The 25068-nt window shown below is 48.4% G+C and overlaps 1 protein-coding gene across 1 annotated transcript in view; it reads right to left on the bottom strand.

The window, feature by feature from the left end:
• The window catches only part of WDR12 (WD repeat domain 12), a 247164-nt gene that overhangs the window by 132097 nt on the left and 89999 nt on the right, over positions 1-25068 (bottom strand). Inside the window, exon 6 of the mRNA XM_069226036.1 lies at positions 6673-6827. Coding sequence (XP_069082137.1) covers positions 6673-6827 — 155 coding nt within the window. The remainder of the gene's footprint in view (positions 1-6672; positions 6828-25068) is intronic.

Here is a 25068-nt window from a genome sequence, read left to right as displayed (position 1 = left end):
TCTTTAGGGTCTGATGAGAGGAGATCAGGGAGAGGTTCACTCTCAGCTTCCTGGTCCTCATCTGTTACCATCAACAGATTTACATCAGCCCTGTCATGGAAGAGCTTAAGGCGGTTTACATGGATCACCCTCTTGGGGCTCCTGCTTGTGCCCAGGTCTACCAGGTAGGTGACCTGACTCTTCCTTTCTAGTACTGGGTAAGGGCCACTCCATTTGTCCTGGAGTGCCCTGGGAGCCACAGGCTCCAGAACCCAGACTTTCTGCCCTGGTTGAAATTCAACCAGTGCAGCCTTTTGGTCATACCACAACTTCTGGAGTTGTTGGCTGGCCTCAAGGTTTTTACTTGCCTTTTCCATGTACTCTGCCATTCTTGAGCGAAGGCCAAGTACATAGTCCACTATGTCTTGTTTAGGTTCATGAAGAGGTCTCTCCCAGCCTTCTTTAACAAGAGCAAGTGGTCCCCTTACAGGGTGGCCAAACAGAAGTTCAAAGGGTGAGAATCCTACTCCCTTCTGAGGCACCTCTCTGTAAGCGAAAAGCAGACATGGCAAGAGGACATCCCATCTCCTTTTGAGTTTCTCTGGGAGCCCCATGATCATGCCCTTTAATGTCTTGTTGAATCTCTCAACAAGGGCATTAGTTTGTGGATGATATGGTGTAGTGAATTTATAAGTCACCCCACATTCATTCCACATGTATTTTAGGTATGCTGACATGAAGTTGGTACCTCTGTCAGACACCACATCCTTAGGGAAGCCCACTCTGGTAAAGATACCAATGAGGGCCTTGGCTACTGCAGGGGCAGTAGTTGACCTAAGGGGAATAGCTTCAGGATACCTAGTAGCATGATCCACTAGGATGTACATATTTCCTGAGGCTGTGGGAGGTTCTAGTGGACCAACTATGTCCACACCCACTCTTTCAAAGGGGACCCCCACCACTGGAAGTGGAATGAGGGGGGCCTTTGGATGCCCACCTGTCTTACCACTGGCTTGACAGGTGGGGCAGGAGAGGCAAAACTCCTTAACCTTCTGGGACATATTGGGCCAGTAGAAGTGGTTGACTAACCTCTCCCACGTCTTGGTTTGTCCCAAATGCCCAGCAAGGGGAATATCATGGGCTAAGGTCAGGATAAACTCTCTGAAACTCTGAGGCACTACCACTCTCCTAGTGGCACCAGGTTTGGGATCTCTTGCCTCAGTGTACAGGAGTCCATCTTCACAATAGACCCTGTGTGTTCCATTTTTCTTGCCTTTGGACTCTTCAGCAGCTTGCTGCCTAAGGCCTTCAAGAGAGGGACAGGTTTCTTGTCCCTTACACAACTCTTCCCTTGAGGGTCCCCCTGGGCCCAAGAGCTCAACCTGATAAGGTTCAGGCTCCATAGGCTCAGTTCCCTCAGAGGGCAGAACTTCTTCCTGAGAAGAGAGGTTCTCTTTTTGGTGTTGTGTTGCAGCTGGTTTCCCAGCTGACTTTCCTTTCCTCTTGGTAGGCTGGGCCATTTTTCCAGACTCCAGCTCTACTTTTTCACCCTGTGCCTTGCACTGTGCCCTTGTCTTGACACACACCAGTTCAGGGATACCCAGCATGGCTGCATGGGTTTTCAGTTCTACCTCAGCCCATGCTGAGGACTCCAGGTCGTTTCCAAGCAAACAGTCTACTGGGATATTTGAGGAGACCACCACCTGTTTCAGGCCATTGACCCCTCACCACTCTAAAGTTACCATAGCCATGGGATGTACTTTAGTCTGATTGTCAGCATTGGTGACTGGATAGGTTTGTCCAGTCAGGTATTGGCCAGGGGAAACCAGTTTCTCTGTCACCATGGTGACACTGGCACCTGTATCCCTCAGGCCCTCTACACTTGTCCCATTAATTAAGAGCTGCTGCCTGTATGTTTGCATGTTAGGGGGCCAGGCAGCCAGTGTGGCTAAATCCACCCCACCCTCAGAGACTAATGTAGCTTCAGTGTGACACCTGATTTGCTCTGGGCACACTGTTGATCCCACTTGGAGACTGGCCATTCCAGTTTTAGCTGGATGGGAGTTAGAAGTGGTATCTTTCTTGGGACAGGCCTTGTCTCCAGTTTGGTGTCCAGACTGACTACAGCTACGACACCAGGCCTTTTTGGGATCAAAGTTTTTACCCTTGTACCCAGAATTGTTTTGTGAAGAGGCTCTGGGCCCACCCTCCTGTGCAGGTTTTTGGGGGCCTGTAGAAGACTCTTTACTATTTTTGTTTTTGGCTGTCTCACCACCTTTCCCCTGGGGAGGTTTTGTGACCCCTTTCTTTTGGTCACCCCCTGTGGAAGTTTTGGACACCCTAGTCTTGACCCAATGGTCCGCCTTCTTTCCCAATTCTTGGGGAGAAATTGGTCCTAGGTCCACCAGATGCTGATGCAGTTTATCATTGAAACAATTACTTAATAGGTGTTCTTTCACAAATAAATTGTACAGCCCATCATAATCATTTACACCATTGCCTTGAATCCAACCATCTAGTGTTTTTACTGAGTAGTCTACAAAGTCAACCCAGGTCTGGCTTGAGGATTTTTGAGCCCCCCTGAATCTAATCCTATACTCCTCAGTGGAGAATCCAAAGCCCTCAATCAGGGTACCCTTCATGAGGTCATAAGATTCTGCATCTTTTTTAGAGAGTGTGAGGAGTCTATTCTTACACTTTCCTGTGAACATTTCCCAAAGGAGAGCACCCCAGTGAGATTTGTTTACTTTTCTGGTTTCACAAGCCCTCTCAAAAGCTGTGAACCATTTGGTGATGTCATCACCATCTTCATATTTAGTTACAATCCCTTTGGGGATTTTCAACATGTCAGGAGAATCTCTGACCCTAGTTATGTTGCTGCCACAATTGATGGGTCCTAGGCCCATCTCTTGTCTTTCCCTTTCTATGGCTAGGATCTGTTTTTCCAAAGCCAATCTTTTGGCCATCCTGGCTAACTGGATGTCCTCTTCACTGGAGTTATCCTCAGTGATTTCAGAGAGGCTGGACCCTCCTGTGAGGGAGCCAGCATCTCTGACTATTATTTTTGGAGTCAGGGTTTGAGAAGCCCTGTTCTCCCTAGATAGGACTGGTGGAGGGGATTCTTCCTCCAGTTCACTATCATCCTCCGCTGTGTTATCCACAGAGGGGTTGGCTCTATCATACTCTACCAACAGCTCCTGGAGCTGTACTTTGGTAGGTCTGGAGCCCATTGTTATTTTTCTTATGTTACAGAGTGACCTTAGCTCTTTCATCTGGAGATGGAGGTAAGGTGTGGTGTCGAGTTCCACCACATTCATCTCTGTACTAGACATTATTCTTCTAAAAGTTGGAATGCTTTTAAGAATCTAAAACTAGTTCTAGAATCTAATTCAAACTTTTACAAACTTTTAAACTCTAAAAGAAATGCTAACAGGGACTAACACAAGGCCCTAGCAGGACTTTAAAGAATTTAGAAAACTTTTCAAATTGCAAAAATCAATTTCTAATGACAATTTTGGAATTTGTCGTGTGATCAGGTATTGGCTGAGTAGTCCAGCAAATGCAAAGTCTTGTACCCCACCGCTGATCCACCAATGTAGGAATTTGGCTCTGTATGTGCTATTTCAAAGTAAGGAATAGCATGCACAGAGTCCAAGGGTTCACCTTAGAGGTAAAATAGTGGTAAAAAGAGATAATACTAATGCTCTATTTTGTGGTAGTGTGGTCGAGCAGTAGGCTTATCCAAGGAGTAGTGTTAAGCATTTGTTGTACATACACATAGACAATAAATGAGGTACACACACTCAGAGACAAATCCAGCCAATAGGTTTTGTTATAGAAAAATATATTTTCTTAGTTTATTTTAAGAACCACAGGTTCAAATTTTACATGTAATAGCTCATTTGAAAGGTATTGCAGGTAAGTACTCTAGGAACTTTGAATCATTACTTTAGCATGTATACTTTTTACATAAAATACAATAAGCTGTTTTAAAAGTGGACACAGTGCAATTTTCACAGTTCCTGGGGGAGGTAAGTTATTGTTAATTTCAACAGGTAAGTAAGGCACTTACAGGTTTCAGTTTTTGGTCCAAGGTAGCCCACCGTTGGGGGTTCAGAGCAACCCCAAAGTTATCACACCAGCAGCTCAGGGCCGATCAGGTGCAAAGGTCGAAGAGGTGCCCAAAACACATAGGCTATAATGGAGAGAGGGGGGTACCCCGGTTCCAGTCTGCCAGCAGGTAAGTACCCGCGTCTTCGGAGGGCAGACCAGGGGGGTTTTGTAGGGCACTGGGGGGGACACAAAGTAGCACAGAAAGTACACCCTCAGCAGCGCGGGGCGGCCGGGTGCAGTGTGCAAACATGCGTCGGGTTTCCTTCAGTTTTCAATGGGACACCAAGGGGTCTCTTCAGCGATGCAGGCAGGCAAGGGGGGGGGCTCCTCGGGGTAGCCACCACCTGGGCAAGGGAGAGGGCCTCCTGGGGGTCACTCCTGCACCGAAGTTCCGTTTCTTTAGGGGCTAGGGGCTGGGGGCTGCGGGTGCAGGGTCTTTTCCAGCCGTCGGGAAATGGAGTTCAGACAGTCGCGGTCAGGGGGAGCCTGGGGATTCCCTCTGCAGGCGTCGCTGTGGGGGTTCAGGGGGGACAACTTTGGTTACTCACAGTCGTAGAGTCGCCGGAGGGTCCTCCCTGAGTTGGTTGTTCTCCACCAGTCGAGTCGGGGTCGCCGGGTGCAGTGTTGCAAGTCTCACGCTTCTTGCAGGGAGTTGCAGGGGTCTTTAAATCTGCTCCTTGTAACAAAGTTGCAGTTCTTTTGGAGCAGTGCCGCTGTCCTCAGGAGTTTCTTGTCTTTTTCGAAGCAGGGCAGTCCTCAGAGGATTCAGAGGTCGCTGGTCCCTTGGAAAGCGTCGCTGGAGCAGGTTTCTTTGGAAGGCAGGAGACAGGCCGGTAAGTCTGGGGCCAAGGCAGTTGGTGTCTTCTGTTCTTCCTCTGCAGGGGTTTGTCAGCTCGGCAGTCCTTCTTCTTGTAGTTGCAGGAATCTGAATTCTAGGTTCAGGGAAGGCCCTTAAATACTAAATTTAAGGGCGTGTTTAGGTCTGGGGGTTAGTAGCCAATGGCTACTAGCCCTGAGGGTGGGTATACCCTCTTTGTGCCTCCTCCCAAGGGGAGGGGGTCACATCCCTAATCCTATTGGGGGAATCCTCCATCTGCAAGATGGAGGATTTCTAAAAGTTAGAGTCACCTCAGCTCCGGACACTTTAGGGGCTGTCCTGACTGGCCAGTGACTCCTCCTTGTTGTTCTCATTATTTTCTCCGGCCTTGCCGCCAAAAGTGGGGGCCGGGCCGGAGGGGGCGGGCAACTCCACTAGCTGGAGTGTCCTGCGGTGCTGTGACAAAGGGGTGAGCCTTTGAGGCTCACCGCCAGGTGTTACAGCTCCTGCCTGGGGGAGGTGTTAGCATCTCCACCCAGTGCAGGCTTTGTTACTGGCCTCAGAGTGACAAAGGCACTCTCCCCATGGGGCCAGCAACATGTCTCTAGTGTGGCAGGCTGCTGGAACCAGTCAGCCTACACAGATAGTCGGTTAGGTTTCAGGGGGCACCTCTAAGGTGCCCTCTGTGGTGTATTTTACAATAAAATGTACACTGGCATCAGTGTGCATTTATTGTGCTGAGAAGTTTGATACCAAACTTCCCAGTTTTCAGTGTAGCCATTTTGGTGCTGTGGAGTTCGTGTAAAACAGACTCCCAGACCATATACTCTTATGGCTACCCTGCACTTACAATGTCTAAGGTTTTACTTAGACACTGTAGGGGTACAGTGCTCATGCACTGGTACCCTCACCTATGGTATAGTGCACCCTGCCTTAGGGCTGTAAGGCCTGCTAGAGGGGTGTCTTACCTATACTGCATAGGCAGTGAGAGGCTGACATGGCACCCTGAGGGGAGTGCCATGTCGACTTACTCATTTTGTTCTCACTAGCACACACAAGCTGGTAAGCAGTGTGTCTGGGCTGAGTGAGGGGTCTCCAGGGTGGCATAATACATGCTGCAGCCCTTAGAGACCTTCCCTGGCATCAGGGCCCTTGGTACCAGAGGTACCAGTTACAAGAGACTTATCTGGATGCCAGGGTGTGCCAATTGTGGAATCAAAAGTACAGGTTAGGGAAAGAACACTGGTGCTGGGGCCTGGTTAGCAGGCCTCAGCACACTTTCAATTCAAAACATAGCATCAGCAAAGGCAAAAAGTCAGGGGGTAACCATGCCAAGGAGGCATTTCCTTACATAGTGTTTAGTAAGTAACTGAGAATGTAGGATAAGTTAATTTAAGAATGCTGACGATATTTGTCACCTAAGGAGGGGTACAAAGGTTGTGGGACTGTGATTAGAGTCTCCAGCTCATCCTTTCAAACAGGAGAGGAAACAGAGCCAAAACCAACGGTTTACAGTATGGGCAGCAGCAGCACAACTTTCACATGCACACATTGGATAGCACCTGCCCTCAAAAGGAAAAATATGGAGGAGGACAACATTTTGGATACTTAGGGTAAGTAAGGGGTTGGGAGGAAGGGGAGTGCTACATTTGGCTGCTTCAATGCCCAACAGACACTGGCTTTATACCCTTTCCAGACATCTTATGTAAGCTAAATATGCAAGCAATCATATGGAGGATATTTACAATTCCCTTAGTACTCACTTTGGTTCTTGAGCTGTCAACTGCAATGGTATCTACGCTCCCGCCGTGGCCCCGGCAACAGTGGAGTGCTTTTACCTTGTTTCTCTCCGCATTCCATTCCCAGAGCAGAATAGTTTGGTCCATGGAGGCTGTGAGTAACAGGCATGACAGGCTGTCTGGAGGAATTAAAAAAAGATCATAAGGCATGAGCAAATGTTAAAAACAGTAATTCCATATTGGGTTTCCTTCTCTTCCCTTTAGATTCACATTTCAAGTCTTTAGAGACGATGGTGCTTTTTCACCTCTATCCACCTGTCTTCTTCTTCGCATGAACAGTAACTTTCATTGTGGTTTACCTTATTTTATAAAGAAATAATAGTATGTTTTGTATACTTTGCAGTTGTTAAACAAAGATAAATGATCATTGCCTATGCTGAATGCACAAGCAAAAAAAAAAAAAGTGTACACCGACATGCATGTGTGATGATGCAGCAGCTTTTTTAAGGATACCAATCATGGAGCAGAGAGAAAACAGAGCAGTCCAATAGAAAACTGCAGGTGCTGTGCCCACAAAAAAAAAAACTTTAAAATAAGGCATCTGGTATGGATGAGTGAGCAAAAAAGGAGCTGGTGCGGTCGATGTAGCTGAGTGACAGGCTGGTGGGGCTGAGGAGCAACAAACGAAAGAAGAAGGGGTTGTAAACTTTTTTTTTTTTTTTTAAGTAGCTGGAAAAAGAAAAGTGGGATACGCAACGGAATAGCTGTGATTTAAAAGCAACTTTGTGAGCTGGGGGATTTGGTGCCCAATTTTGCGACAAATGGAATAGTAGTACACCTGGCCCATAGTTTTTACAAATGGAATAACGGGCCCATAGTGAGGCAGAGATGCTCTAGAAACGGGTATTAAAAAAAAACAAAAAAAACAGAACAGGGGGAGGAACACCATTAAGTTGGGAAATTATTCCAACTAGAAGGCCATCTAAACAACTGCATGAGGCTGACCCAGAGCCTATTATATGTATATGTCTTAATTTCTTAAAGACAATATGTATTTGGCAACAGAAGCTAATGCTTTCCGAAACCGAAAACTAAGGGCAAGTCAGCAAATGCTGTTATAATTAACACAAACTTTATCCAAATGTCTGTACTATTCATTAATAACCTCTTCCAGACCTTGATGTCCAACACCTAACTGATGGTCATTCAGACCCGAACCAAATTCCTGATATTTATTAATAGAAACAAGCAATCACAAGTCCACACCTGGGACATGAACCTAGAAGAATTGAAACCCCAACTTTCACTTGACACCCAAATCACTTGGATTGTTCCTGGACACTGAATTCATCCTCAGCAATACACTGTAAAGAAAAAAAACGAACCAACAACAAGATAAAGTGTACCCTTTGAATGGCACAAGGGCCGGTGTAACAAATGCAACAATTTTTTAAAAATGGCCTTGTACAATCGGTAATTATATGAAAAGTGTATCACAATGATTAACGATGAAGAGAGAGTACTGATATAGTATTACTTTTTATTACAAAAAGTCATAAAATTACATAGTGTGTATGCAACCTTATCAGCAAACCTCCCCATGAATCCTTGTATAGCCACAAAACAGAAACAATAACACAGGTGTTAATATAAAGAAAGGAAAGGGGAATTAAACATCATCAGAAAACAGGCTGTGTCCTCAGAGTCCTTCTGAAAGAAATGCCCAAGGGAATCATTCCCAGTAATAGGCGACCTCTTCTATATTATAATTAGTTGACATTTTGGTCCCTTTCAAGATTTATGCAGGATCATCATCAGGACTATGTGAGGGCCATAATCTATTTTGAAAAGTCTTGAGCCACAGTAAACTTGTGCTCTTGGGGAGAAGGGGAGAGGGGCAAAGGGGGGGGGGGGGGGGGGGGGGGGGAGGGGGGGTCAGGATGGTCAGGGTGTGTGTGTCTGTGTGTGCGTGTACATACACACTACGATAATAACAGGGCCCTCCCACACCCAACACAAAGATCCAGTTTAAGGCAGGTACTCAACCCACAACAAACACAGAGACAGGGCTCTGATAGAACAAAAGCAGGATCTTCCAGTAACCCTACTTTGGATACACAAGAATTGTCTTGGCATCCTCTTCTCTCCCTTGAAATTGTGTCACAAGTGTAGTGGGTGGCTCAACAGACTTGTCAAGAAGGATTTGACAATGTAGTTTCAAAAGGGATGCCACACCCCCTCCATTCATATTCTGCGGACTTTAGAGCAGTCATTTCTGAATATTCAGGTCAGCCTATTGTTTTCTCATAGGAAGCATTTCACACCTTTTTCATACCAATTCGTGGCTGATCACAGGCTGAACTGGCAGAGACTTTTGCTAATTAGCCAACAGCTTAAGCATCTGAAGATTACCTTTCCTGGAGAGCATGGCAGGTAAGATGGCCGACAGGAGGCGCTCCTAGGAAGCGCCGTCTTCCAACCGCCGAATCCTGCAGCATCCTGCACTCACAAGCGCTCCATATACCCAGAGCGCGACTATAAATTATTATAAAGGCCCTAGCAGGAACACAAGGCGTGAACGGTGCGGAATTCTGCTTCTGGGAGGTGGCTATGCTGAAGAGACTGTAGCGGTCTTTTACTTGGCTGAGTGGAGGGCGGCCTGCGGGCAGCAAACGAGGTTTACTGAGCAGCAAGTCAGCAACACTATGGGAGGGCACTGTGCAGCGCCTGTGTCAGGAGTGGCAGCTTAAGAGTGCCCACCCGGACAGCAGCTGCACTTCCCGGACGCCTATGACTGCCAGCTGTGGATTTGAGCCGGACGGGTCTTGCAGTTGTCTGCCTTCTGTGGTCCGCATGCAGTTTGTAGAAACCTGTCGGAATGCTTGGGGAATTCTCGGAGCCAACATGCAGGCCCCGGGAGCCCAGGTTGAGTAGGGGCCCTCAGCGTGCTGATACCGGTTGAGGGGGTGCTAATGAGGGGGGGGGGGGGGGGGGGGGGGGAAGCCTGGAACACAGTGACTAACGGGTGGCCCTGAGACCAAGAAGGAGGCCTGTTGCAGCACGGACGGTTTCAAGAGGACCCTTTGGGAAACTGAGGGACAAGACATGCGGGCCCCGAGGACAAACAGGAACTCCAGAGGCCAACCCAGGAATAAATCAGAAGAGTATGCCCCCGCCGCTTTTTTTGCTGAGGCGCTGTAACAAATGCTACCCGGCTCCTGAATGACAGGTGAGGAGACTTTGGCCCTCATTCTGACCCTGGCGGTCCTAAACCGCCAGGGCCGCGGGCAACGGAAGCACCGCCAACAGGCTGGCGGTGATTCATTGCCCATTCTGACCGCGGCGGTAAAGCCGCGGTCAGAAAAGGGGATCGGGCGGTTTCCCGCCGGAATACCCCTGGCAGGGCTGAACCTCCATGGCGGCGCTGCAAGCAGCGCCGCCATGGGGATTCCGACCCCCTTCCCGACAGCCTGTTTCTGGCGGTTTTGACCGCCAGGAACAGGATGGCGGGAACGGGTGTTGTGGGGCCCCTGGGGGCCCCTGCACTGCTCATGCCACTGGCACGGGCAGTGCAGGGGCCCCCTAACAGGGCCCCACCATGATTTTCACTGTCTGCATAGCAGACAGTGAAAATCGCAATGGGTGCAACTGCACGCGTCGCACCCCTGCAACACCGCCGGCTCCATTCGGAGCCAGCTTCTGTGTTGTAGGGCCTTTCCCGCTGGGCCGGCGGGCGCTCCTTTGGTGGGCGCCCGCCGGCCCAGCAGGAAAGCCAGAATGGCCTCCGTGGTCTTTTGACCGTGGAGCGGCCAAATGGCGGTGACCGCATGGCGGGCGGCTACCGCCGCCTGCCGCGGTCAGAATGACCGCCTATGTGTGGGGTGATCGCTGATGCCAATTCACCAAAGTGGGTGGAAAAACGGGCTAAAGACGAGGCGTGTGGCAACACAAAATTGAACAGCGAGGCTAAGGGGAACAAGGAAACGGGCCCGCATGGCTGCAACACAACACTAACCTGGTCACTGCTGGGCTGGCTACAGGAACAGGCTGCAGGAGACAATCAGGGGAGTCAGAGGAGAATGACATGAGTTGCAGGTGCGCAGATGAAAGGAAAATGGCTGGCATAATGAACAGCAGACTTGAGAATCCAAACAGCATATATACAGTATGGTTGCTTTGCGGGGAGGCTGTTGAACCTTGCTTGACTCCTGGGTGCCCACTTGGACCGCAGGTGCTCTGCAGTGGGCCTTTAGTGATACACGCTGTGTTCAGGGGTGTGGAATTCCTATAGCCTGACACCCAGGACATATTGTTTGGGGTCAAGAGCAACAAGTTCTCATGTTTATTTTGTCCGTGGGACAAGTAGGACCAATCTCCTGCAGCACAAAACCTTTGGCTGCCAGTTTACAGTACCACTTTATGGATCGGTGAAAGGCACTGTCTGCCGTGAAGGTAATATTTGTGTCCATATGTTAATGTTGTTCAAACTTGTATTTATGGTTCATTAAAGCAAAGTCTAAATTATTAGGGTGAGGACTCTAAAGAAGTGCTGTAAGCTCGGACTTCACTGCTGACAGTGGGTCCAGTATAAAAATGTGTACACACATTTGCAAACGTTCACAATATGAAGCTACATATAATGCTCCAACTATGCTCTCTGGTTTGATGCAAAAAAGTTGCAGAAGCTTGAAAAAAAGATTGGTGATTATTTGCTTTCAGAATATAAAGTTTACAAAAAATGCAAGAAGGGAAAAAACGCTTTGCTAAACTACTGTGGAATTTAGATATAGTTTCTTCAAAGCATCAGTCAGTAAAATGGGTTGATTCATGCTAGTATTTCTAAAAACAATTCATAATGGAAAGAAAAGAAAATAGGAAAAAAAAAAACTGGTGTAACAAGTTCAAACAAGAGTATTGGAAACATGAAAATAAACAAGCACTGGCAAAGCCAATGATGGTCAACGTTTTGGTTTTGTCAATGAGTGTCTTGTTCTGGCATGGTTTTAACTTTATTGTTGTGGGATCTGCTGGACCCTCAACATCATAACAAACATTGGCAAAAAAGCAAAAATATATTTGGTCCTAAATAGTACACCTTGCCACTGTACTTCAGGGCACTGAACAAAACTACTTTATGTGCCAATATGCTCTTTGGCAAAGAGTAGAAGGCTGTTACTCTCAGCGAAGTCAACCAATAGAGAGAGGTAGAATTTTAATACAATCAATAAGGGGCTCAATTCTTAAAGAAAATCACAAAAATGCACAAATATAGTATATGTCCTTCCATTAGTGCAGACTTACAGCTTTCATGAATTCACACTAATTTACAGAAGTAGGCCAGGAAAATGTACAAAAAATATTTGGGAACCGTATTTTAGCACAAGTAAGTATGCATGTGTAGATTTGCTCTTGCAAATGAGCATTTACAAGTTCACTTTCCCTCCAACCACTTTTTCCCAACCTTGCAAAATCTTTTACTTCAGCCCTAGTCAGAAGTAAATTTCTAACCTAACCTTTCTCTATATGGAAAAAGACTCGAGAAGAGCTGGTGTAAACCCCTAAAACATGCAAGTTAGTAGGTTTGCACAGACTCAAAAGGGCATTCAAACCCTAGAAGTATTGCTTACCCCCATCTCTAGCCACAGGACATAGATCTGCTGAATGGTGCCAAAATAAGGAAATAAGGAAATTGCTAGTATTCAAGCACTACTACAGTATGAGCCCTTGCATGATAAAGTCTATTATCTGAGTTCCTATAAAATGAGATTGCTGCCATAATTTGGCACCAAAAGGACAAGTGGATTTGTTTTACAGGCCAAGAAGATTTATGAAGCAACCTGTCCCATGGACACACAGATTTTTTTATAAAATTCCACAACCCTGGTGTTCCTGGGTGTTACTGGTCATAGAACCTTGGACTAGCCTGGATACAGTGCCACACGCTGTGCAGGTTGCAACATGGGGAAAGCACCGGGTATCACCATTACCCAGTATGCAACCCCGCGGCAGGACACGCAGCGGCTTACCAGGCAGGCCTGGGACTCTCCAGAGCGGTCCCCTGAGTGGCAGGAGGAGCCTTCACGGGCTGCACTGCTGGAGACCTTTCAAAGCCCAAGAGTGGCACTGGAGTGGTAGATTGCTGGAGTGCCAGTGGAGGTCACTCTGCTAAGGGCAGATCCGCACAAAGTGCCAAACGAGGTGTCTGAGACAGAGATGAACGTAACAACCCTACAAACTAAAGTGAGCCAACTCAAGCAACAGATGACACACAAGGGGACAGGAGGACAGGTCCCAGAACAGTTCCTTGAAAACTGGGTGCAGACAGAGTTGAAACCCACGGGACTGTCTGAACACTTCTTGATAGAACAAGCATAGAGAGCACTTGCTCGAAGGGCACCATTTGGCACAGCTCCCCGGGCCCTTATAGCTAGACTCCTAAACTATAGGGACAGAGATGTCATCTCTAAACAATTTGAGGGACGGACTATTGCGATTTGCCTAGACTATATGCACAAAATACAAAAGCACAGCAAAACCTTCCTTGAGGTGAAAACAAGTCTCAGAACTATGAACATACATTACATGCTCCTTTACCCGGCCAAGTTGAAGGTCACATATGCTGGTAAAACGCACTTCTTTGAGCAACGGGACAAGGTGTGGTCCTAGCTGGACATGGCTGATGTGACTCGAGGAGCCAGCTAGCAGAAAAGGAAATACCTCACATAAATGACAGGCAGCACTGCCCTGCCCGACGGTCATGATCTGGCGGGGTGATCTGTGAAGATGGTACGATGGCAGCAGCTACAACTGAAGGTCCTCAGGAGGCTCCAGAGACTGAGGGAGACGCCTCCTCCGGTGAGGTTGAGAACTACATCTCACCCCCTAGCCAGGAGGATGTTATCCCGGAGACAGAGGTTGGGGCCTTGAGTGACCCCTAAAGCCATACATGAGGGAATCAGGATGCAAACATATGATCAGACTCAGACTTTGACATTGACATTGACATGTTATAGGATGCTATGTTTAGTCTGTTGCACAGGAAAGCAAGCTGGCGCAGAGAGAGGCGGTGAGGCCTACAGCTGAGAGGGAGCAAACGTATGTGTGACCGACTGATGAGGACACCCAAGAGGAGCCGAGGGCCCAGAGTGGGGTGAAACAGAGAGGTAGGTGGGAATGGAGTACCTGAATTTGAGAAAGGTCTGTAAGCGTGGATGTGGAACGTACTTGTCCGCATGGATGCGATGAGTATATGGATCGTATGATAAACATTACAAGTTGTCTGGATCCCTTATATCCCACTGAGAAAGAGGTTCTATCAGAAACAGACGCACTATACCAGAACTTTTGAACAAACGCACTGGCTCTGGTAGGGCTTAACTAGAAATTTTGAATTAACACGGAGTTGTTTAACATGTTGTCACTGTGAGAGTGGGGGTTGGAAAAGTGGGGACTTTCCCAGTAGACTGGGGAGGACAAAAAGCCTGCAGGTGCACTGAAGGGTTGGGGGGACGATGGTGCAAGTGCTGGCACATTAAGTATTGTTGGAAAGGATGCAGCACTTGTTAGCAGTTTCTTGTCCAGTGTGGGAGGGGAACTTTTGTTGGGTTGTTCTATTGGTTATGCTTTTAGGGTCACTGCTATATTTCTATGATGGCTTTTATCCAAATAGACCAAATGCAACTAAACGATAATGACCATCCCAAATAAGCTGAAACTCCTCTCCTGGAATATACGGAGATGGGATCCTATCCGAAATCGTACAGATTGTTATCCCTGCTAAAACAGCCCAGAATAGGTATTGCGTGGGAAAAATTACTTTGCAGAAAATTAGCTGGCCACACAGTTGTGCTATAGAGTGGGTCCTCAGGGTTGGCTGTGTGGGCCTTTCATGCAGGGTGCGCAAAGCCCTTCATGCTGGACTTCTACATAAGGAGGAAACCCTGCCAGCTGTTCAGAGGCTGCCACTAGAGGAGAAGCAAGGGGAGGAGCAAGGAGGGAACAGTGGCAGGTAGTATCGGTGAGGGATCGACTTGAACATTACTCACTGAAGTCATACCGCCAAGAGTCCCCAGGCAGTGATGGCTTCCCGGCAGAGTTCTATCACGCCTACACAGCGGATATTAGCCAGCATCTACTGGAGGTATATTTAGAGGATAGGGCAAGTGGAATCCTGTCCCTATCCATCAGAGAAGGATGTACCACAATGATAGTGAAACCAGGCTCGAATTCCTCAGACCCATCCTCATATTGACTGCTTACAATGATCAACACGGATACAAAGATCCTCTGTAAATTGCTGGCACTCCGACAACCAGGAATTTCGAGGTTGGTAGATGTGGACCAGTGTGAGTTCCTACCTGGCACACAACCATGAATTTGAGATGGTGAATACATGTAATGCATGAAATGGCAGACTCTCAAGAGGAGGTGGTGGCAGTGCTTATAGATATAGCTAATGCGTTTGACACTCTAGACTGGCAGTACCTCATGAGTGTACTGGAAGCGATGGGATTTGGAACTTAGTTCCGATCATGGATACAACTGTTAAATACTGAACCTACTGGCAGGGTCAGGGTGGGCTGTCTTTGTTTGACTTCTTGGACCGAGGGCAGAGGGACGCGACAGGGTTGCCCACTGTCGCTATTGATTCACACTGGCTTTAGAACCCCTGGCGATCCAAATCAGACAGGAACTGGTGAGATGGGGGGGGGGTCCAAGTATGACTCACCTGGTTACCATATAAGCGGACAACATGCTTTTCTTCCTTAAATCTCCTAGGGAGTTGTTATTCATACTACTGCAGTACCTAGATACAGTTGGGGACATTACAGGACTCTGATTCAACCAAGATAAATCTCTGGTGTCCCCACTGGGGAGACTGGCAAACCCTTTCCACTGCAATGGGAGAAAGATATGCTTGGCTACCTGGGTATAGAGATAGCATTAACTCAGCAGAAACCAACACAATATAATATAAGCAAAGTGACAGAGGGCCGAAGAGCTTCGAAACAATTCTGGACTACTCTTCCTCTATCAGTGACTGGTCAAGTTGCAGAGGTGAAGATGTTTTTGCTACCCCGCTGCCTCCACACACTACAACACTCCTTTGACACTCTCCCCAGGGGGCATTCCAAAGCTTGCACTCACTGCTCACTACACTTATTTGGAAGGGTGGAAGGTAAAAAAGTAGCTTGGGAACATCTGCATTGGCCAATATGGGAAGGAGGTCTTGCAGTATAAAATATGGAGATGTACTATCTTGTATCCCAACTTCAGAATGCCGCACACTAGCTAACAGAAGGGGAGAACTGGGAGAAGACATTAACGGACAGGAGAGGGCTACTGTGCTGCCACAACAGGTTACACTCTGGTGGCCGGGCCACAGAAACAGTTGCAGCTCACAGCTCTTGCAGCATGACAGGGAGGGGAAGGGAGGACATGGGGAGCGGGGGAATACATACTTTTTTTTTTTTTTTTTAAACTTGCCTGAATGCAGGCCACGCTGCTCCTCAGTCTCTGCTGCAGCCGGCTCAAGGCACAGGCTCCCAGCCTGCCCTGAGCCAATCCTAATGCTGCTCAAAGCAGCATCAGGATTGTTTGGAAGAGCCCAGCCAGGCTGGGAGCCTGTGCAGCCTCTCAGCCCGGCAACTGTGTTGCCGGGCTGGAGACAGCCTACCGCACATGTGTGTTTGGCTGGCCCAAGACAGCTGGCCAAGCACACATGCGCTCTGAGGGAGAGTGCTGAGCACTCTCCCTCAGTGTATGTCGCCCCTGTGGCCCGCCCCTTTCAGAACAAAAGGATATTAAACATAGTTTATTATCCTTTCGCTCTGAAAGGTTTGCAGCTGTGGGGGGTGGGTGGGTGGGCCTGACACTCCTCCGCCCTCATGAAGGAGCCGCCCCTGCACAGAGAGTGGTGCATCTCATTACACACACAGCAACCCTATGGGAGCGCTCTGTAAGAGGGATGTTGAGGAGAGCTCCTTTCACCAGAGAGTTTAATTCCTGGAACTTGCCTGGTTTTCGCACTCCGGCTGAAGCATTAGAAACAGCAGTATGGTGAGAAGGGGGATGTGACCCACTGGGAGACATTTACCCTACTGACGACTATTACCTTCGAAGCTTCACAGGACATTTGCCCTTGGGGATCGTCAGTTTCTACTGCATGCTAGTATAGCTAACATGGCTAAGGAGCTGTGGCCTTGCTACCAATCTGCCCCTCCATACTCAATACTATTTTGGGCACTGCTGGAGCTCGGAGGGGCAAGACATTTGATCTCAACTATCCAAGGCTATGCTAGCTGACAGACCAAAAATCCAGTTCCCAACTATAACTACATAGAAAGAAGACTTGGGGGTGCAGATAGAAGTGTGACTTTGGCATAGGATGTGCTACTGGTGCCTACGGTGTCTTGTAATGTGAGATTTAAATTAGCCTACTTTTATTATCTACATTGTACATATATTACGATTACGCCACTGTTACTCCATAGGATGGACCCCCACGAAGTCGAAGGGATGCCACTGCTGCAAGGAATGTACAGCATCCTTCATACACCTGGCTTGGTATTGCCCACCGGTTAGGACTTTCTGAGAGACTGTGGTACAATACCTAGGGGCCGCTTGTGGGATGCATATAAAGCAGGACCCACCGGTTCGCCTACTGGATGATCTAACCCCACATGCAGGAAGACAGATGGAGAATACATTTACCCCAGTCAACGCTTCTATTGGCAGAATGTATTGTGGCCATCATCTGGATGGGTTAAACAAAACCAAGTGTGGAACAATGTGATGGAATAGGCGGCGGCGAAGGATGTTTGTCTTAGATGAATTCAGAGAGACAAAAAATGTTATGGGAGATCTGGGGAGCACTATTAAACACATTTGAGGAATGGGAAAGCCAATCATCAGGGGAGTCAACTGAGGGGGAGGAATGAGGGTGGACAAGGGGTAAACTGGTATCTTCACAAAGACGGAAGGGGGGTAAATGACAATAGTCATGTACATAAAAAATGCAAAACATACATGGTCCAAATATAGGGTGATACTTGTAAATCACAAGCCAAGTGATTCAACATAGAGGTGATCTTAAAAGTTTTAATGTAGTTGATATGATTGTTAGAAGTACTAGATATGTGAATAAGAAATTAATAATAAAAAGATTCTTATAAAAAAGAAAAGAAATATATATTACCTTTCCTTAATATTTATTGAAAATCTGACTACCATTGAATTGGCTTTCAAATAAGTATTAAAAATAGTTGTTTATTTTTCTGGCTCTTCTCATTCCCAAGACACAGTATTCACATTTAAATATGTACGCTGGTTTTCTATATAGGACAGCCAGGGCCCTGTCACTGCAGAGACATGGTAATAATTTTCTATATGTCCCACTTTTAAGGAAAAATTCTCTTTTTTTAACTTCATCTAAGTTAACAGGAATACCTTGCATTCAGTACCCATTTATGTTGCCTACAACCTATAGTGCCAGCTATTTGGCTATGACCTGATGTGCGGCGTTTAAACCCAGTGTCATATGTACATACCCCCTGTGAGAACGCAAGGGGTATGTAAATGTGTTAGGGAGCCCAAATAACGTAAGCAAGAAATTGTGGGTTAGAGGTCTCAAAAACGCTGCTTATATCGTCTAACACTTGTTCCTAAAAGCGCAAGTGCTTGGGACAGAGCCAGAACTAGTGTAATAGGATCCCAGTGGTACCACAACCCCCAAAGCACTCTTCTGATCTGTGGGTTGTCCACTTCCGGAGCCTCTGTGGGGTAAGGTACCAATAAAAGCAAATCTTGTAGGCAGTCTCCATTTCGGCTATACTATGTGCAGTGTGAGGTACTCTGTAGTGTATGTCGGACCAGACTTTGTCAGAGAGAGGCCTCCCCAGTTCCACTTCCCACCTTAGCTGACTTTTGGTCTTGGGCGGAGGCGCACCTCCCCCCATAAGTTGTACAAGTCTGAGTCCAGGAGCTGGTTGTCAGTTTTAAAAATAATCCATTTTCAAAGGACCGCTGTGCTCTCACCCCCCGCCTGCCTCAATTGCTCGGCCCAATGCCCAGTGGTGTAGCTGTAGGTATTAGATATAATCCGAATTCGACAGGGAGTAGTCAGCCTTATGCTGATCAAAAGGGATAAGCCTTTCAACATCAAATAGCGAGCCAATGTGTTTAATCCACCCTCACGCCACCATTCAAAACCTTTGGGGTGTAGACCACAGGGAAGTCAGGGTTAGCTGTAAGTGGCCTCATAGGGGAGGATTGGAGGCCGCGCTTGTAGGAAGTTGGCTCTGTATATACTATCTCAAAGTAAGAGGTAGTGTGTACAGAGTCCAAGGGTTCCCCTTAGAGGTAAGATAGTGGCAAAATTAGATAATTCTAATGCTGTATTTTGTGGTAGTGTGGTTGAGCAGTAGGCTTATCAGAGGGGAGTGTTAAGCATTTGTTGTACACACACAGGCAATAAATGAGGAACACTCACTCAAAGACTTTACTCCAGGCCAATAGGTTTTTATATAGAAAAAAATATTTTCTTAGTTTATTTTAAGAACCACAGGTTCAAGATTTGAAGTTAACACATAAAATGCAAGGTACTTCACTTAGGTAACTTAGGAACTTTGAATAAAAGCAATATTATATACAGTCTTTCTAAAAATGGCAATAAGCTATTTTCAAAGTGGACACAGTGCAGAAATCAACAGTTCCTGGGGGAGGTAAGTAAAGGTTAGTTTGTGAGGTAAGTAAAACACTTACAAGTCTCAGTTCCTGGGCATAGGCAACCCACCGGTGAGGGTTCAAGGCAACCCCAAAGTTACCACACCAGCAGCTCAGGGCCGGTCAGGTGCAGAGGTCAAAGAGGTGCCCAAAACAAAGACGCCTATGGAGAACAGGGGTGTTCCGGTTCCATTCTGCCAGCAGATAAGTACCTGCGTCCTCGGGGGGGGGGCAGACCAGGGGGGTTTTGTAGAGCACTGGGAGGGACACAAGTAGGCACACAAAACACACCCTCAGCGGCACAGGGGCTGCCGGGTGCAGTGTGCAAAGCAGGCATCGGGTATTGTATAGGAATCAATGGAGGGACCCGGGGTCACTCTAGCGGTGCAGGCAGGCACAGGGGGGCTTCTCGGGACAGCCACCACCTGGGCTAGACAGAGAGTCGTCTGGGGGTCACTCCTGCGCTGAGGTTTGGTTCCTTCAGGGCCTGGGGGCTGCGGGTGCAGTGCTGGTTCCAGGCGTCGGGTGCCTTGTTGCAGGCAGTCGCCGTTCAGGGGGAGCCTCTGGATTTTCTCTGCAGGCGTCGCTCCAGGGTTCAGGGGGGTCGTCTCTGGCTACTCACGGGCTCGCAGTCGCCGGGGAGTCCTCCCTGTGGTGTTTGTTCTCTGGATCTCGAGCGGGGGTGTCGGGTGCAGAGTGTGAAGTCTCACGCTTCCAGCGGGAAACGTGAAGTCTTGGAAAGTTGCTTCTTTGTTGCAAAGAAGTTGCTGGTTTTGAGCAGAGCCGCTGCTCACGGGGGTTTCTTGGTCCTTTAGTCCAGGGCAGTCCTCTGAGGCTTCAGAGGTCGCTGGTCCCTGTCGGATGGGTCGCTGGTTGCAGGTTTTCGAAGTTGGAGACAGGCCACTAGGGCTGGGGGCAAAGCAGTTGTCGTCATCCGTCTTCTCTGCAGGCTTGTAGGTCAGCAGTCTTTCCTGTTTCTTCAGGTTGCAGGAATCTGATTTCCTGGGTTCTGGGGTGCCCCTAAATACTGAATTTAGGGGTGCGTTTAGGTCTGGGAGGGCAGTAGCCAATGGCTACTGTCCTTGAGGGTGGCTACACCCTCTTTGTGCCTCCACTCGGTGGGGAGGGGGCACATCCCTAATCCTATTGGGGGAATCCTCCAAAACTAAGATGGCAGGGGTCACCTGAGCTCAGGACACCTTAGGGGCTGTCCTCACTGGTGGGTGACTCCTCCTTGTTTTTCTCATTATCTCCTCCAGCCTTGCCGCCAAAAGTGGGTGCAGTGGCCGGAGGGGCAGGCATCTCCACTAGCTGCAATGCCCTGGGGCGCTGTGACAAGAGGGGTGAGCCTTTGAGGCTCACCGCCAGGTGTAACAGTTCCTGCAGGGGGAGGTGAGAAGCACCTCCACCCAGTACAGGCTTTGTTCCTGGCCACAAAGTGACAAAGGCACTCTCCCCATGTGGCAAGCAACATGTCTGGTGTGTGGTAGGCTGGCAGAAACTGGTCAGCCTACACTAGAAGTCGGATTGGTATTCAGGGGGCATCTCTAAGATGCCCTCTGGGTGCATGTTACAATAAATTGCACACTGGCATCAGAGTGCATTTACTGTGCTGAGAAGTTTGATACCAAACTTCCCAGATTTCAGTGTTGCCATTATGGAACTGTGGCGTTTGTATTTGACAAACTCCCAGACCATATACTCTTATGGTTACCCTGCACAATTGCTAAGGTTTTGCTTAGACACTGTAGGGGCATGGCGCTCATGCACATATGCCCTCACCTGTGGTATAGTACACCCTGCCTTAGGGCTGTAAGGCCTGCTATAGGGGTGACTTACCTATGCCACAGGCAGTGTGAGGTTGGCATGGCACTCTGAGGGGAGTGCCATGTCGACTTAGTCTTTTTCTCCCCACCAGCACACACAAGCTGTGAGGCAGTGTGTATGTGCTGAGTGAGGGGTCCCCAAAGTGGCATAAGACATGCTGCAGCCCTTAGAGACCTTCCCTGGCATCAGGGCCCCTGGTACCAGGGGTACCAGTTATAAGGGACTTATCTGAGTGCCAGGGCTGTGCCAACTGTGGAAGCAAAGGTACAGTTTAGGGAAAGAACACTGGTGCTGGAGCCTGGTTAGCAGGGTCCCAGCACACTTTCAATCAAAACTTAGCATCAGCAAAGGCAAAAAGTTAGGGGGTAACCAAGCCAAGGAGGCATTTCCTTACTGCGCTGCAGCCAGATCTCCCTCCAGATGTGGTAGCCAGATACCAATTGATCCATAAAGGTCCAATGCTTCTCCATCAACACATAACTGAGTTGGACTGCCTGATAGTTTCTCAAAATCTGAGTTACCATGAGTCCTCCCTGCGTTTTGGAACAATAGAGCAGGTGTTTAGGCAGATGTGGCTTTTTGCTGTCGCGTTGATGGCCACTTGTATTCTCTTTAAAACGGTTGGTGGGGGAAAGGAGGAGCATTTGGAATGCGGGGGAGTAAGGCCATCTTGACCACCGCTATCTGTCGTATCCAGGACAATTGGAGGATGCTCTACACATTGAGATCCCGGTGTGGCTGTGTAAGGAGGGAATTCACAGTTACTGTCTTGTGGATCGAGGATGCAAGCCGGATGCCCAGGTAGGAGAGGGAGTCAGGTGTTCACTCAAACAGGAACATTGATCAAAAGGCAGCTTCTAGGACGTGGAATACCGTTAGGTTGAGTATTTGTGATAATTGAATATTAATTTTAAACCCAGTGTAGGAAGTTGGCTCTGTATGTGCTATTTCAAAGTAAGGAATAGCATGCACAGAGTCCAAGGGTTCCCCTTAGAGGTAAAATAGTGGTAAAAATAGATAATACTAATGCTCTATTTTGTGGTAGTGTGGTCGAGCAGTAGGCTTATCCAAGGAGTAGTGTTAAGCATTTGTTGTACATACACATAGACAATAAATGAGGTACACACACTCAGAGACAAATCCAGCCAATAGGTTTTGTTATAGAAAAATCTCTTTTCTTAGTTTATTTTAAGAACCACAGGTTCAAATTCTACATGTAATATCTCATTCGAGAAGTATTGCAGGTAAGTACTTTAGGAACTTCAAATCATCAAAATTGCATGTATACTTTTCAAGTTATTCACAAATAGCTGTTTTAAAAGTGGACACTTAGTGCAATTTTCACAGTTCCTAGGGGAGGTAAGTATTTGTTAGGTTAACCAGGTAAGTAAGACACTTACAGGGCTTAGTTCTTGGTCCAAGGTAGCCCACCGTTGGGGGTTCAGGGCAACCCCAAAGTCACCACACCAGCAGCTCAGGGCCAGTCAGGTGCAGAGTTCAAAGTGGTGCCCAAAACACATAGGCTAGAATGGAGAGAAGGGGGTGCCCCGGTTCCGGTCTGCTTGCAGGTAAGTACCCGCGTCTTCGGAGGGCAGACCAGGGGGGTTTGCAGGGCACCGGGGGGGACACAAGCCCACACAGAAATTTCACCCTCAGCAGCGCGGGGGCGGCCGGGTGCAGTGTAGAAACAAGCGTCGGGTTTGTAATGGAAGTCAATGGGAGATCTAGGGATCTCTTCAGCGCTGCAGGCAGGCAAGGGGGGGGTTCCTCGGGGAAACCTCCACTTGGTCAAGGGAGAGGGACTCCTGGGGGTCACTCCTCCAGTGAAAGTCCGGTCCTTCAGGTCCTGGGGGCTGCGGGTGCAGGGTCTCTCCCAGGTGTCGGGACTTAGGATTCAAAGAGTCGCGGTCAGGGGAAGCCTCGGGATTCCCTCTGCAGGCGGCGCTGTGGGGGCTCAGGGGGGACAGGTTTTTGTACTCACAGTCTTAGAGTAGTCCTGGGGTCCCTCCTGAGGTGTTGGATCGCCACCAGCCGAGTCGGGGTCGCCGGGTGCAGTGTTGCAAGTCTCACGCTTCTTGCGGGGAGCTTGCAGGGTTCTTTAAAGCTGCTGGAAACAAAGTTGCAGCTTTTCTTGGAGCAGGTCCGCTGTCCTCGGGAGTTTCTTGTCTTTTCGAAGCAGGGGCAGTCCTCAGAGGATGTCGAGGTCGCTGGTCCCTTTGGAAGGCGTCGCTGGAGCAGGATCTTTGGAAGGCAGGAGACAGGCCGGTGAGTTTCTGGAGCCAAGGCAGTTGTCCTCTTCTGGTCTTCCTCTGCAGGGGGTTTTCAGCTAGGCAGTCCTTCTTCTTGTAGTTGCAGGAATCTAATTTTCTAGGGTTCAGGGTAGCCCTTAAATACTAAATTTAAGGGCGTGTTTAGGTCTGGGGGGTTAGTAGCCAATGGCTACTAGCCCTGAGGGTGGGTACACCCTCTTTGTGCCTCCTCCCAAGGGGAGGGGGTCACAATCCTAACCCTATTGGGGGAATCCTCCATCTGCAAGATGGAGGATTTCTAAAAGTCAGAGTCACCTCAGCTCAGGACACCTTAGGGGCTGTCCTGACTGGTCAGTGACTCCTCCTTGTTGCTTTCTTTGTTCCCTCCAGCCTTACCGCCAAAAGTGGGGGCCGTGGCCGGAGGAGGCGGGCAACTCCACTAAGCTGGAGTGCCCTGCTGGGCTGTGACAAAGGGGTGAGCCTTTGAGGCTCACCGCCAGGTGTCACAGCTCCTGCCTGGGGGAGGTGTTAGCATCTCCACCCAGTGCAGGCTTTGTTACTGGCCTCAGAGTGACAAAGGCACTCTCCCCATGGGGCCAGCAACACGTCTCTGGTGTGGCAGGCTGCTGGAACTAGTCAGCCTACACAGACAGTCGGTTAAGTTTCAGGGGGCACCTCTAAGGTGCCCTCTGTGGTGTATTTTACAATAAAGTGTACACTGGCATCAGTGTGCATTTATTGTGCTGAGAAGTTTGATACCAAACTTCCCAGTTTTCAGTGTAGCCATTATGGTGCTGTGGAGTTCGTGTTTGACAGACTCCCAGACCATATACTCTTATGGCTACCCTGCACTTACAATGTCTAAGGTTTTGCTTAGACACTGTAGGGGTACAGTGCTCATGCACTGGTACCCTCACCTATGGTATAGTGCACCCTGCCTTAGGGCTGTAAGGCCTGCTAGAGGGGTGTCTTACCTATACTGCATAGGCAGTGAGAGGCTGGCATGGCACCCTGAGGGGAGTGCCATGTCGACTTACTCGTTTTGTCCTCACTAGCACACACAAGCTGGCAAGCAGTGTGTCTGTGCTGAGTGAGAGGTCTCCAGGGTGGCATAAGACATGCTGCAGCCCTTAGAGACCTTCCTTGGCATCAGGGCCCTTGGTACTAGAAGTACCAGTTACAAGGGACTTATCTGGATGCCAGGGTCAGCCAATTGTGGATACAAAAGTACAGGTTAGGGAAAGAACACTGGTGCTGGGGCCTGGTTAGCAGGCCTCAGCACACTTTCAATTGTAAACATAGCATCAGCAAAGGCAAAAAGTCAGGGGGCAACCAGGCCAAGGAGGCATTTCCTTACACAACCCCCCCCCAAACGAAAGAGGATGAGACTAACCTTTCCCAAGAGAGTCTTCATTTTCTAAGTGGAAGAACCTGGAAAGGCCATCTGCATTGGCATGGGCAGTCCCAGGTCTGTGTTCCACTATAAAGTCCATTCCCTGTAGGGAGATGGACCACCTCAACAGTTTTGGATTTTCACCTTTCATTTGCATCAGCCATCTGAGAGGTCTGTGGTCAGTCTGAACTAGGAAGTGAGTACCAAAGAGGTATGGTCTCAGCTTCT

Source organism: Pleurodeles waltl, chromosome 3_1 (assembly GCF_031143425.1).
Source record: "Pleurodeles waltl isolate 20211129_DDA chromosome 3_1, aPleWal1.hap1.20221129, whole genome shotgun sequence".
Lineage (NCBI taxonomy): Eukaryota > Metazoa > Chordata > Amphibia > Caudata > Salamandridae > Pleurodeles > Pleurodeles waltl.
Note: the sequence above shows the minus strand (reverse complement) of the source record. Positions and strands in the feature narration are given on the sequence as shown.